General features: G+C 51.1%; 1 protein-coding gene across 1 annotated transcript in view; it reads left to right on the forward strand.

The window, feature by feature from the left end:
• Positions 1–1,356: 1,356 nt before the first annotated feature.
• Positions 1,357–13,237, forward strand: part of BDH1 (3-hydroxybutyrate dehydrogenase 1) — a 40,585-nt gene continuing 28,704 nt past the window's right edge. Inside the window, exons 1-2 of the mRNA XM_001500860.5 lie at positions 1,357–1,708; positions 9,432–9,558. Of these exons, the coding sequence (XP_001500910.1) occupies positions 9,476–9,558 (83 nt within the window). The 5' untranslated portion in view covers positions 1,357–1,708; positions 9,432–9,475. The remainder of the gene's footprint in view (positions 1,709–9,431; positions 9,559–13,237) is intronic.

Here is a 13,237-nt window from a genome sequence, read left to right on the forward strand (position 1 = left end):
TCCCCACCAGCTCCTGTCTGCCTTGGTCAAGGGTTGTCCCATGAAGTGTTAGTTTCTTTGCACTTCCAGGTTTATGCACATGTCAGAATGGGCAGTGGGTTCCTGCAGGGGTCCCAGGCTGCAGTGACAGAGCCCTGAGGCTGGAAGATAGCAAGTGCCGCTGAGGCAAGGTGCTCTTGAGTCACACCTGTCTGCAGTTGGCTGTCAAAGCAAAGCTGGAGTAAAAAGATGAGCTAGCTGAGCTTTGGGAATCCTATAAATAGGGAAAGGGCAACTTTGTGAAAGTGGAAATGAAATTGCTTCAAGGAGGGGCTATTCTTAAATGGTAGAGGAAAAAAAATGCAGCCCTGGTGAACATGGAAAAAGGATACCTAAGTCAGTTGAGAAAGACCAAAATATTATTGCAAAGAAGAGTTATATGTTTTTCAGTTCACCACTGGAATGTAAAAATAAATAAGTGAACAGAAAACAAAACAAAACAAACAAAAATGATGGGCTGGGAAGATGAGAGGTCAGCCACAGGAGGAATCTAATAAGACCTCAGGTCACACGTCCTTTCCCTGTCTTCCATAAACAGAACTATATTTCCATTTAATTCTCATCCAAAGTCAGGATCTATGGTTTTCCTAGGTGGGAATATTAATTCTTCCTTTAATTAACTGCTTTTCCAGCAATGCATAACCTCAAAGTGTAACCTGGTGATTAGTGATCTATTATTATGGCTCTCGCATGATGTACAGAGTGACTATTCTGAAACACAGCACTGAAGCACGTGCTCTGGCTTGAGGGTCTGTGAAATGGGCACTCAGAACCAAGTGCACAGTCTCTTCATGATTCTCCCAGTCTTCAGGACTCTGTGCCAGGAACCAGGGATAAAGAAGGAGGACAGACCCTCAGCCCTCAAGCTCATGGACCAGAGACGCCAGGTTTCTTTTAAGTTTCACAAGCCAGTACATCCCTCAGGGTTTTGCCTGCCTGGTCCTTTTCCAATCAGTCCTTCTCGGTAATCTGACCTAAATATAGCTCTGCAGCTAATTTGCTCCGATAGTTCCCCCTCTCTCCTCAGCCTGTTTCCTGCCCTGGAAACTTAGCCGGGTGGGAGCGGGGTGGGTGTGGGTGTGGGGGCGGGGCAGCCTGATCTGTGGCCGATTGGCCTCTGATGTTCTATTGTTGAAACTCTGGGAAGCTGTGCTATTCTTAAATTATTTTTAAAGACCCTTAGGAGAAAATCTTTAAATACATTTCAACTGATCGAAAGACAAATATAAAAACCAACCAACCAACCCTGATGAGCTCTAAAGATAGCAAAGATGCATAGGACCTGGAAGGACCCTCGCCCTCACCAGGCTTTTCCTCACTTCCTGGAGCGGCACCTTCTCCTCCCTACCCGCCGCGCTGAAGCCTCGGAAGCCGGCTCCACGAGGGGGATACGGGTGCAGGAGATGAGCGCCGGGTTTGGGTGCTTAGCGACTAGGGGAACCGAGGGCTAAAGAGGAGGGGCGGGAGCACTCCCCGCCCCCGCGACGACCGCCGCCGGCCCCGCCCCGCGCAGCCCTAACGCGCGCACCCAAGGTGTCTGGGCGCATCCCGGCAGCTGAGGCCGCAGCGGTGGGAACTGGTAGAGGGGCTTCGAGAAGGAGACGGCGGCAGCGCCCCCACTCGGTCGTCCAAGCCAGGAGCGCGGGTACTTAAGAAGCCCCGAGTTAAGGTGAGTTCACCAGCTGAGCCCTCCGTAGCCGGAGTCCCCTGTTCTTTTGGTTTGGGGTAAGAGGAGGGGTCCGCATCGCTGCAGCTCGGGTGGGATGCGCCGGCGCCCCCTGCTCCGTTTGGTTTGGCCTTGCGTGGCCCCTTAGACGGGTGCAGGGATGCGGTTGGGGAAGGGGGCGCTGAGTCCTGTAGGCTGGGCCCTACGGCCGTGGCGGAATAAGGTTAAGAAGATGGACGGATCCCGCCCAGACCCGTCTTAGCCTCAGGTGGTCCTTCCCCGCCGCTCTCCCGGGCCTTCTGTCCGCGCTCTGGGAGCCCGGCCTGGCATTTATTATTCGGAACAATGTGCTCGGAAGGAAGAGGCCCAGGTCGAACACGCTGCCCTGAGGCTCCCAGGTGAAACCCTCAGTACTCATCCTTCCCTGCCGCCGCATTTTGCAGAAGGCGACCCCGGGTCCAAGAAGGGAAGGAACCCGCCCAAGGTCAGTCACATCGTAGTCCGAGGCTGAGCCAGGACCAAAGCCAGGAGTCCTGCCTTCCAGCCCCGGGCTCCGGGCACTGCTGCCTTCTCCACCGCATTTCCGTCTTTCTGACCCGCATCCCTCCTCCTGCTCCCGCATCCTCCACGAGGCTGCGTCCTCTAGGACTCGGGGAAGGCTCCCTGCCCTCCTGCTGGAGGCTGGGCGGCGGTCAGGCCGCCGGTTCGGCTGCCTTGAGCACGAACTGAGCGGGCGGTTGCTGGAGTACCAGGCAGGCCGCAGGACCGGGGGAGGAGGAGGACCGAACAAGGTGGAGGCGCCCCGGGGGCAGGTTGGGGATGCTGGGGTGCCGGTGGGCCCGGGTCAGGCAGAGCCGGAGCTACGGCGGGCGCCGGCTAGAGGACTGGAGGGCTTTGTCTGGGCGGTGCCGCCTCAGCCAATGGGAGCGCGGCTCGGGCCGAGCCCCTCCGCTCCCTGCCTCCCGACAGGCGGGAACCACGCGGCGCCTGCGCGTCTCGGGCGTTCCGCGCTCGGCCGGTGCGCGGGTTAGTGCCTGGGACAGTGAGCGCGGCCGCCTGCCGGCTGCGCCCTGCTCCGGGCGGGTTTGGCGCTGCGCCCGACGTTGAATTCTCCGCCGCTTTTTCCATCCAGTCATCCAAAGTATGCCCATAGTCAGCTGCTGCAGAGTCACTGTCTAACCCTGCGTGGGGTTGCGGAGGCACAGATTTCATTATGGAGGGCCGCCCGCAGGCTTCGTGCTGCCCAGATCCTTTACGAGGCAGCAAATGTCCTACTTTCTACCAGAGCGGTGGAGCCGGGCTGTGCACAGGGCATATACTTCTGGCGGGCGAGGAAGCTGATCTTTGAAATTTGTGTAGCTTTCATATTCTCTCAATACACATTTATAGAGCATCTGCTTCCTGTCAGCCATCAGAGTAGATATTTTGGAGGAGCCGGAATTCAATGACTCGCCACGGGATCCATCTATGGGGCGCTCACCGTCCGAGGGGAATGACTGTTAGATGGGGGCTGTGAATGGTTATAAACATAAATACCTCTAATCCTACCCTGCCTCCGGGAGTGCTATGACAGAGGCGCAGTAGGAAGGTGTGAAATGTGAATGTAGGCAAGAGATTGATTTTTATTTAGAGGATCAGGACAGGCATCTCTGAGGAGGTATTTGAATCAGTTGGGACTTGGTCAGATAAAGAAGTCAGATTTGGTATAGGATGAGCAAGGCACGGAAACTGGAAAGTACAGGGCTTGTTGTGGGATGGCGTAGCAAATGGTCTGACGAGTAGATGAGAAATGTGTAGTTGGAGATAGGGTTTGGAGCGGCCAGGTGAGGACCAGGATGCCCAGCCTGTATACTCTGATTTGAAATGTGGTAGGGGCTTAGGAATAGAATGGCTCCTGAATCTGTCGCTTGTGCTAATGTCATTTTCTACATCTGCGCCAAAAGTCTTGGGAATATCTTTGATTCTTTTTTTCACATCCTAATTTAATCTGTCAGTAAATGGAACAGGGCTTTACCTTCAAAACATAGCTAGATTCTGACCACTTCGAATCACCTCCACGGTTTCCACCAGGGCTGGCTGCCCTTTTGTATATCTCCAGGGAGCACCTTGTCACATTTCACTGGAGTTGTGCAGTGCACAGCCTGCATGACTGTACATTGTGTCCTTGGATTATTGCCATAGCTTTTAAATGCTCTCTCTGCTTCTACCCTTGTCCATCCTTAGTCTATTCTTAACCCAGTGAGAGTTACTGGAAACTCTGTTAATTCATTCACATATTATGTGCCTCCTGTGTGCAGGCTACTGTTAGGTGTTGGTGATACAATAATGAACAAAATAGACAAAACCCTCTGCTCTCAGAGTTCACATTCTAATGGGGCTGAAAGACAACAAATAAGTTAAATAATTACATTATGTATAATGTGTATAATGTTATAATTTTGTAAGTTGCCAAGGAGAAAAAAAAAAACGGAAGCAGGGAGGAGGGGTAGAAAATGTCAGGGTCCGGGTCAGGTTGCGGGGGTGGTCAGGGAGTGTCTTACTGAGTAAACATATGAGGAAAAGGCTGAAGTGAGAGAATGAGCCCTGTGGAGAGTGAGGGGAAGAACATTCCAGAAAGAGGGAAAAGTAAGGCAGAGGCCCTGAAGCAAGAGGTTGCCTGTCACTCGAAGGACAGCAAGAAGGCCATTATGGCCAAGGTGCAGTGAACAAGGGGGCATGAGGTCAGGGAGGTCACGGGGACCCAGATCATGGAGGGCCGTGTAAGCAATCTGTACACAGTTTGGCTTTTACTCTGAAAAAGAGTTTGGTACAGGAGTGACGTGATCTGATTTCTGCTTCTCAGGCTTATGCAGGCGGTGTTGAGCAGCGTGCAAAGGGGGACTGGGGAAGGAGTGGGCAGGGAGCCCTGTTGCGGGGCTGTTGCAATAATCCAGGCCAGAAGTGATAGAGGCTTAGACAAAGATGGTAGCAGAGGATCCTAGATATGTTGTGAAGGTGGAGTCAGGATTTGCTGACAGCTTGGCTGTGGAGTATGCAAGAAAGAGAGGAGTCAAGAGTGAGGAAGACTGAGAGGAGTAGGTATTCAGGGCCATAGCACAGGCTGCATTTTGGACAGGTTAAATTTGAGCTACCTATTAGACATTCGAGTGGAGATGGTGACTAGGCAGTTGGATACGTAAGGCTGGTTGGAGATAAACATCTGGGAGTTGGCAGCATGTAAATCATATTTAAAGCTATGAGAGCTCACCATGGTGGCAAGAAGAGACCAGGAACGGAGCCCTGAGACTGCGTCATTTAGTGGTCTGATTGAATTTGGTAGTCAGGCCCTGTTCTCCTGGGGCTGGAAGGGCTGCTTCAGCTGGCAGTTGTAATGATGGCAACTTTGACAGCTCTGGCACCACTTTCTCTTGGAGGACAGATGAGAAGTGGAGCGGGGGAGGCACATGTTCCTGTGGGCATTGCAAGATCTACAAGGCATCATTCTCAAAATGATGAGGCAACAGTAAGAACTAGTAATAATGATCTGCAGAAAGAACCTGCTCTCAGTATGTTTTAGTAAATATTGTTTTGGCTGCAAGCAACACAAACTTCAAGCTTGCTTAATCGACATGGAGAATAAAGCCATAGCCTGCCTGACAGAGCTGGAGGACCAGAGGGTGGCTGGCCCTCAAAAGTAGAGCTGCCCCAAGGAAAGCTCACAAGGCTCTGTTGCTTCTCTCTCTCTCTCCACCTCCATCTCTGCTTCTTTCTGCATATGTGCCTTCTCTCTGCAGACTGGCTTTCTCCATCTCTCTCTGGCTGCAGACTCACTGTAGCGAGCGTAGCTGTCCCGCCTCCAGCAGCCGGATGATGTGACCTCACCCCACAGAGGCTGATTTGCATTCTTTCAGTGTCAGGGCACAGAATGACAGGTCCCTCCTGGGTCGGTGTTTCTCCCTGACCCAGTCCTCCATGGCCCGAGGGGAGGTCTCATGACCAACTACAGCTGCAGAGGCCAAATCCTAAGGGCAAGAGGCAGGTCTGAGAGGACAGGGATCAGCTGAGCAGGCAGACACCCACAAGGTGACCACTGCAGAGAATGTCTGTGATAGGTTGTCTGGGGAGAACTGGCCACGACCTAAGTGTGATCTGGTGATGAGAGTGTCTCTCAGACTAATCAAAGTGTCATGTTAGGTTTACCTTCTCTGCACTTGGTTAAGGCTTTGGCTTTTCTTGAAGGTCTCTGTTAACCACAGCTATATGAGAGTCACCTCTGCATTTATGATAAAATGGTGATAAGAACATCATCTACTGTGTCATTTGCTGCTCCTCTGTAGTGCTCAGAATAGTTCTCTTTCGAAGGAATAATAGGCATCTTTTTTGAATGAGGGCTTTACAACTTGTCAGGTTTCCCTTTTGCACGGCCTCAAGGAAGCCCCCATTTACCGTGCAGTTAGCATGTGTAGCTGAGCTGGGCTGGAGCTTATAGGCAAGACTGTGCTAAATGATCAGAAGGGAAATAGCCAAAGGAGAACATACATCTCTCTGGTGAGGGATCTCAAACCCAAATGCCCATGGTGTCCAGGCAGCTAACAAAGGTCTGGGTAGGCGTAAGATAGTAAGTGCATATTGTTTGTACTGAGTTGAGTTAAAGCGTAACTCAGCTGCCTAGTCACATTACCTTTTCTAACACTAGGCTTTGCCAAACAAAGCAGCCAAGTGCAACATGTCGGAGGCAGGCTGCCAGTTGTCAGACCTGGGATTCTCACGTAGCTCACTGGTCTTAAGCTCCTCAGCGTGGGGTCCCTGCATGGGGTGTTCCCTGCCTGAACCCAGCTTGCCCGCCTCAGTGGGACAGGGCCCTCCTTTCCCACTCGGTGGTGCCAAGGCCCAACCCAGAACACCTGAGTTCTCTTTCCTGCCTAAGGCCTCCTCCTGAGTTCCTGTTTCCTGCTGACCCCCTGCCTCTTCCGAGGATGTCAGTACTGGGAATGCCTGCCTCCTGCACGCGAGACCTTGCCCCTGACCCACAGGAATGCGACCAGCTGTGTCCTCTGCAGGATAGTCCTGTCAGAATGCAACAAGGGAGCCCAGCGTCAGGACAAGGATGCACACACCATTTTTCTGATGCGGGGGTGCCTTCCACAGGTTATGCATCGGTTATGCATTGACAACGGAAAGGAAGGGCCCCTGAGAACAGACCCAAGTGTTCCCAGTGTTACAACAGTTTCTCCCAGATTACAGATTGATATGTGAGCATCTTGATTTTGTGACCGTATCTTATAAATTTGGTCACTGGGAGTCAAGTGCCCTGTGCCAGGTCACCCTGGGGCCGCTCATGGAGTTTCAAGGCTAAGGAGACTATCCCGCCCACAGGTGCTCTGCCTTCCTCCTCGCAGCACCCACTTCCCACAACCATTTCTGTTTCCAAACCAGAAGGCCAGGGAGTGGTTTTTCAAGGGGAGAACTTAATATTTACGGAGACTAAAGCCCGGCACGAGGCCTTAAGATGGGAAACAACCCCGAGGAGTGCGTGGGAATCCCACTGCCTGTGGCATTGTGTTTGGAGTGAAAATCCACAGCCTGTTTCAGAAACTTAAAAAAGAGGAAGAGGAAGAAATCTAAATTTCTACCATTCCCTGTGTGAGACTACGCGGTGAATAGTGCATTATTCAAGGGACTGAGTTTTCCTGCATTTCAGGCTATTTTGCCTTCAGCACTTTAGGTATTGCTGACTCCGAGGAAAACAAAATTGAAAGCAGGCCCCTATTTGGAGATGGTATGGAAGCATTCGCTGCCCCAGGCATTGGGCAGAGGGATGGAAAGGGATTTGCTTACAGACAATTGGACTTGAAACCACCCAGTGCTGGTGATCTCTGACTTCAGTCGTGGCGGGAGAGGGTGGAGATGGGTGTGCTCAGCCAGCTGGTCAGTACTTGGGTGGGGAGGGGGCACCCGGGCAAGGAATCTGAGCCCAACATGGGCCTGTGCCTTCCCTAAAGGGTCCGTCTGGGCTCCATTTTGCTGTTGCTGGCCAGGGGCTTGCCATGGAAACTTCTGTTTTGGCCACAGGCTGACTTTCCACCTTTAGGAGGCTAAGTGCTCCAGAGTGCTCTGTGGGGGGTGGGGAGGGGAAGCACACAGCTCATCCCCACTCGGCAGAGACTCACTGAGTGCCTCCTTGTGTCATGATTCTTCTAGACACGGGGTATTCCACGGTGAGCAAGATGGACAAGGCCCCTGGCCTCACTGAGCTTATGATCTAGAAGGGAAGATAAAGGAAAGAAACAAGATCATTTTGGATTGAAGAGTGATCGTGTAGAGAGCAACCTCTGTGTGTTGCATGGAGGATTGGGGACAGTGTCTCTGAAGTCGGAGGATCCACATGGAGTGAGGGAAGAGCAAGGCTAGGGGACCTGAGGCAGGGAAGAGTTGGTTTTCAGAAACTTCTAGAAAGTCAGCGCAGGGAGCACAGGGGAGGGTGGTACCAGACAAGGTTGGAAAGGGAGGCAGAGGCCACACCACCAGGTCTGGGAAGGAGGTATCAGGGAGTCACGTAAACTGCCTGGTGTTATAAAGATCCTTCTGGCTGCATGGCTGAGAAGGAGTGTGGTGAGCTGGTCCAGGAAAGATCAGACAAACCCAGAGATCCCTATTTGTTTACCTTTCCTGAGGATTAAACAGAGTAAACGCTTCCACCTGCCTCCTGCAGCTAATGCTGCAGGGGTTGCTAGTAAATGGGCTAATTACACACCTATTGGCCCTGGCTGGTTATCAGTTAGGTTTGGAGGGGAGCAAATGGGCAGGGGTGGAGCTGCCTCCCAGGCAGGACCTGTTACTGATAAGAACAGTCTAACAAACCACAGACCTGTGTGCAAAGGATAGGCCTGGAGCATTCACCAGCAAAAGAGCAACAGCTCCCCCAGCCGTGGTTGTGTAGCTCAACTCCCTCCCAGCCTCCCCTGCCTTAACTCAGGCCAGGAGGCATCACCAGAACAGATTTCACCAGAACAGGAGGACAAGTGATGCACACGCTGATCAACAGTTAGTAACGCACAACTAGTCATGGTGCTGGGTAACCTTAAGTTTACACCAAGTGATACATGGCTTTGTTGCAATAAGGTTGATTTAACCTCAAATGGGGGTGGTGGGGGAGACCGTGTGTGTGTGTTTTAATTTAGGTAGATTAAAGCGTGTCTCATCATATGGCTCCAGTCTCCGTGCTGCAATGAGTTGCTGATGATTCAGCCTCAGAGCCAGACCCTCTGTTTGGTGGGGTTGGGGAGAGGGGTGGGGAGCTGAGTCAAATGGCACATGACATGGGGCTAGAAAAGCTGCCTGCAGAGGCATGTGGGCAAATTGAGGGATTTTTACTGGATGTGGGGGACACAGACGAGAGAATGAGACCCACACAGTCAGAGTTAGGTCCCTGAGTCCCCCAGTGTTTGCTGCAGAACCTGGTTTTAGGATCACTGGGCTGGTCCAACCGCCTCATGTTACAAATAATTGGGTGATGACTTGTCCAGGGTTGCCCAATGAGTTGGTGGTACAGCCAGAACCAGAACCCAGATTAATAGATGTCCCGGCCTCCTGACTCTTTCCATCACATGAGGCTGTGGCTTGAGAGGGAGGTGCAGGAGGGCCCTGCCTGGTACCGTGACCAGACCTGGGTCAAACAGACAGAGCCACTCCTGCCTAACTCCTTGAAGGCAACAGGGCCGGGCTGAGGGTACATTCTGTGTTTCAGAACCTGCTAGGAGGAGGCCGACCATCCTACCTCTTGTGGCCACGATGCTGACCGCCCGCCTCTCCAGACCCCTGTCACAGCTCCCCGGGAGAACCCTGAATTTCTATGAAAGAGAGAATGGAACGAGGTAAGAAATGAAAGGATGGGGGTGCCCTTGAGGATCACACTTTCTAGGCGAAGCTCAGCTCTTCACACACGACGATGCAGATGGTCAGAAGGGCTGCCTCTCAAAGATGTCTCCCAATACCCACCATCTACCAGCAAAGGAAATTCAACGGCGTGCTCAGAAGACAGAGACCTTCCCAGGCACACAGGGCACGCAAGAAGATCTTTCATTCCTGCTTTATTTTTTTTTAACTTTTTATTTTGAAATAACTCTACTCTTATACAAAAGTTGCAAAAATAGTACAAAGGGTTCCTGTTTCCCCTTCACCTAACTTCTCCAAATGTTCACATCTTACAAAACCAGAGTGCAATCAACGAAACCAGAAAATTACCGCTGATATAATACTGTTAACTAATTGACAGACCTGATTCAGATTTCACCAAATGGCCCACGAATGGACCTTCTTCTGGTCCAGGAAACAAATCAGGGCCCCACAGCGCACTTAGTTAGGTCTCCTTGGTCTCTTTCTCAGTCCTTGTGGGTAGTTCCTCAGTCTTTGTGGTGCACGACCTTGGCACTCTGGAAGCGTGTCTCTCAGTTTGGGTTTGTATGACGTTCCTCGTGTTTAGATTCAGGTAGGCATGTTTGGAAGAATCCCAGCCAAGTGAGGTGGTGCCCTTCTCTGTGCATGGCATCAGGAGGCACAGGATGGTGACACATCTTATTACTTTGATCTCCTGGGTAACTGCTCTTTTTAAACCTTACACATGAAACCGGCTAACTAAAGTGTCCTGAGACTTCACTGAACTGTTTGTGTGGTTTCGAGAAAGTGCTAAGGACAAATTAAACAAGCAGCGCTTTTTTTTTTTTTAAGATTTTATTTTTTTCCTTTTTCTCCCCAAAGCCCCCCGGGTACATAGTTGTGTATGTTTTTAGTTGTGGGTCCTTCTAGTTGTGGCATGTGGGACGCCGCCTCAGCGTGGCTTGATGAGCAGTCCCATGTCCGCGCCTGGGATTTGAACCAACGAACCCCGGGCTGCTGAAGCAGAGCAGCGAACTTAACCTCAGCCATGGGGCCAGCCCCTCAGCTCTTCTTCTTCAAGAGCTTCTGAGCCTTTTGCAGGGGATTCACTGTGCTCAGCTCCTTCATTTTCTTCTTTTGCAGCCACAGCAGGGAAAAAATAAGAAATACCATTTTATTTCTTTTATATTTGCGGGGAATGAAGCTGAGTGTCCAGTTAAATTCAAAGTCCCAGCAGCTAGAAAATTGATGCATCTTTTCTATGCCAATAAATATGTTTGGAAGAACATGCATTTAGGCTTTTAGCAGCATTTGCTTAAAAGCATTTCCACGGGATACAGATGCTTGGTTGGAGATGGCCTCACGTACCAGAGGACACCATAGAAGAAGGAGTTAAAATGGTCCCTCTCGCAAAGGTGACATCCCATGGAAGAGGGAATGGAGCGTGGCTCTGTTGAAGGGATTTTGGAAGATTTACTGCAATTTTTTTTCAGCGAGTGATTCACAGAAATGGCAAAATGTGTCTCAAAAGTGGCTTTTAGGGATTTCTGGAGATTATTTTTTATAGACAATAAAATAATCCCAAAGGGAGCCAGCCCTGATGGCCTAGTGGTTAAAGTTCAGCATGCACTGCTTCAGTGGCCTGATTTAGTTCCCGGGCACGGAACCACATCACTCGTCTGTCAGTAGCCATGCTGTGGCAGCAGCTCACCTAGAAGAACTGGAAGGACTTACAACTAGAATACTAGAATATACAGCTATGTACTGGGGCTTTGGGGAGAAAAAAAAAAGCAAGATTGGCAACAGATGTTAGCTCAGGGCAAATCTTTCCCAGCAAAAAAAAAAAAAAAAAAAAGAATTCCAAAGGAAGTTAAAAATACTTTTGCAAAGGTTTTAATCCTCAAATTAAAGGGATGTGAGGCATTAGTCAAGCTTCAGGCTCATTTGCGGAGAAGGAAAGGCTGTCAAAGGGAGATTCTGAATCTTCTGGAAGGATTGTAGATATAACCTGGTTAGGCTGAGGGAGATGGGGCAGGGTGGTCAAGGGCAGAGCTTTGTCGGAGTTCGTGAGCTGTCCTCAGGGCAAAGGTGTGAGCAGAGGTCAGGAAGAGAGACCCAGGCGTATGAGGAGGATGGACTGGTGGCTGATCCCCATGCCTGAGCAAACAGCAGGTCTTTGGATGGGAAAAAACTTAAGCCTGATCATTTTGCTTGAATCTCAGTTGGAAAGGGCCTCATACTCCTGTCCTCACCTGTAGGTAGATCCTCTGATAGCATCCTTAACAAGTGACATCACAGCCATGGGGCAGTCAGTACCTCTCACATCAGGCCTCCTGTCTTTGGAGACTGCTATTGTAAAGTCTTTTGTCATATTGAGCAGAAATCTTTTCTCCTGTAAATGCCACCCCTTTGTTCCTGGGTCTGCCCTCTGTATTCACACTGAACAAGTTACTCTCTAATCCCCAGAGACACCATGCCACCCCAGTCTCCCCCACCGCCCACTTCTCTTATTTCATTTGCATGTTTTTTCATTGCTGATCTCCCTTGGTTTCCCCACTCAGCATCCAGGTCTCCCACCTCGATGATGTCCATTTGGCCTGTGCTCCTTCTTGAGATGTGGTGCCCTGAACAGAACACCCCCCAGGTGTACGAGCCTCAGAGCAGCAGTCACCCAGTACACAGCATCTGTCCAGATGAAAACTTCTCCAGGAGTGCCTGGATACAGCCCCCACCCTGACACCTGACAGCTGCTGGGTTCACTGGCTCTTTCAGGTTTTTGATCTCCAGCTTTGCCAGAAGGCTCTGGCACCCCCTGGGGCAGGTGACTTACCAATGCATTCCCTACCCAGGATACTGCTTCCTGGATCTTGGTTACACAAATCAGCTGGCTCAGCCCCAGTGCTCAGCTCTGCATGGCCAGGTATGACACCTAATCCTCCAGGGCAGCTGACCTGGGCAGAGTGGAGAAGGGCTCTGGCCTCCCTTATCCCTGTCCAGTCTGCGCTCACACAGCTTCTTTTGGCAGCCACATCAATTGTGATTCATGGTCCGCCAGACTAAATATTTTTCACGATGCTGCTGAGTGAGGCCGTATTTCTCCCAAGCTGTGCTTGTGTCACTGACGTTTGTCCCTCCTTAACCCCATCTTGTTAGATTAGGCATGTCAAATTGACTCATGACACCTCTCAGCAGAAAGCTGGGTTACTGGTTATTGTTGCCGATTCATGATGGGAGAAACAAAAACGATAGAGCTTCAGACCAGTAAGATGGAAAAGCAGCCAGAATTAATGCCTTGGCCAATGTGTGGTGGCGTCTCAGATGTGGCCTGGCAAGTTCCTGGATGCCAGGGCTCTGGGGACAAGCAGGTTCCTCCACAGGCCCTTGGGGAAGTGCCAGACATCACCTGTCCGCCTCTCTGATTGCCCTTCTGGGTTAGGATGGAAATCAGCAAGCTCTCGTCCTCTGAATCTGGCAGCCGTCGCTTTGGGACTCCACCCTCAGAGAGTTTACTGACCATCCTGAGTTTCACTGCACCACCTGTGAGACTGGCCTAGAGGTTGGAGTAAGTGGTTTGGTTGATTGACCAGCAGCTTGCTGCCACGGCAAGATCCTCCTGGGCAGAGGGGACCCTCCAGGGAAATGCACACTATTTTGTATTATGGGATTTAGGCTTAACCC

This window comes from Equus caballus, chromosome 19, assembly GCF_041296265.1.
Source record: "Equus caballus isolate H_3958 breed thoroughbred chromosome 19, TB-T2T, whole genome shotgun sequence".
Taxonomy (NCBI): domain Eukaryota; kingdom Metazoa; phylum Chordata; class Mammalia; order Perissodactyla; family Equidae; genus Equus; species Equus caballus.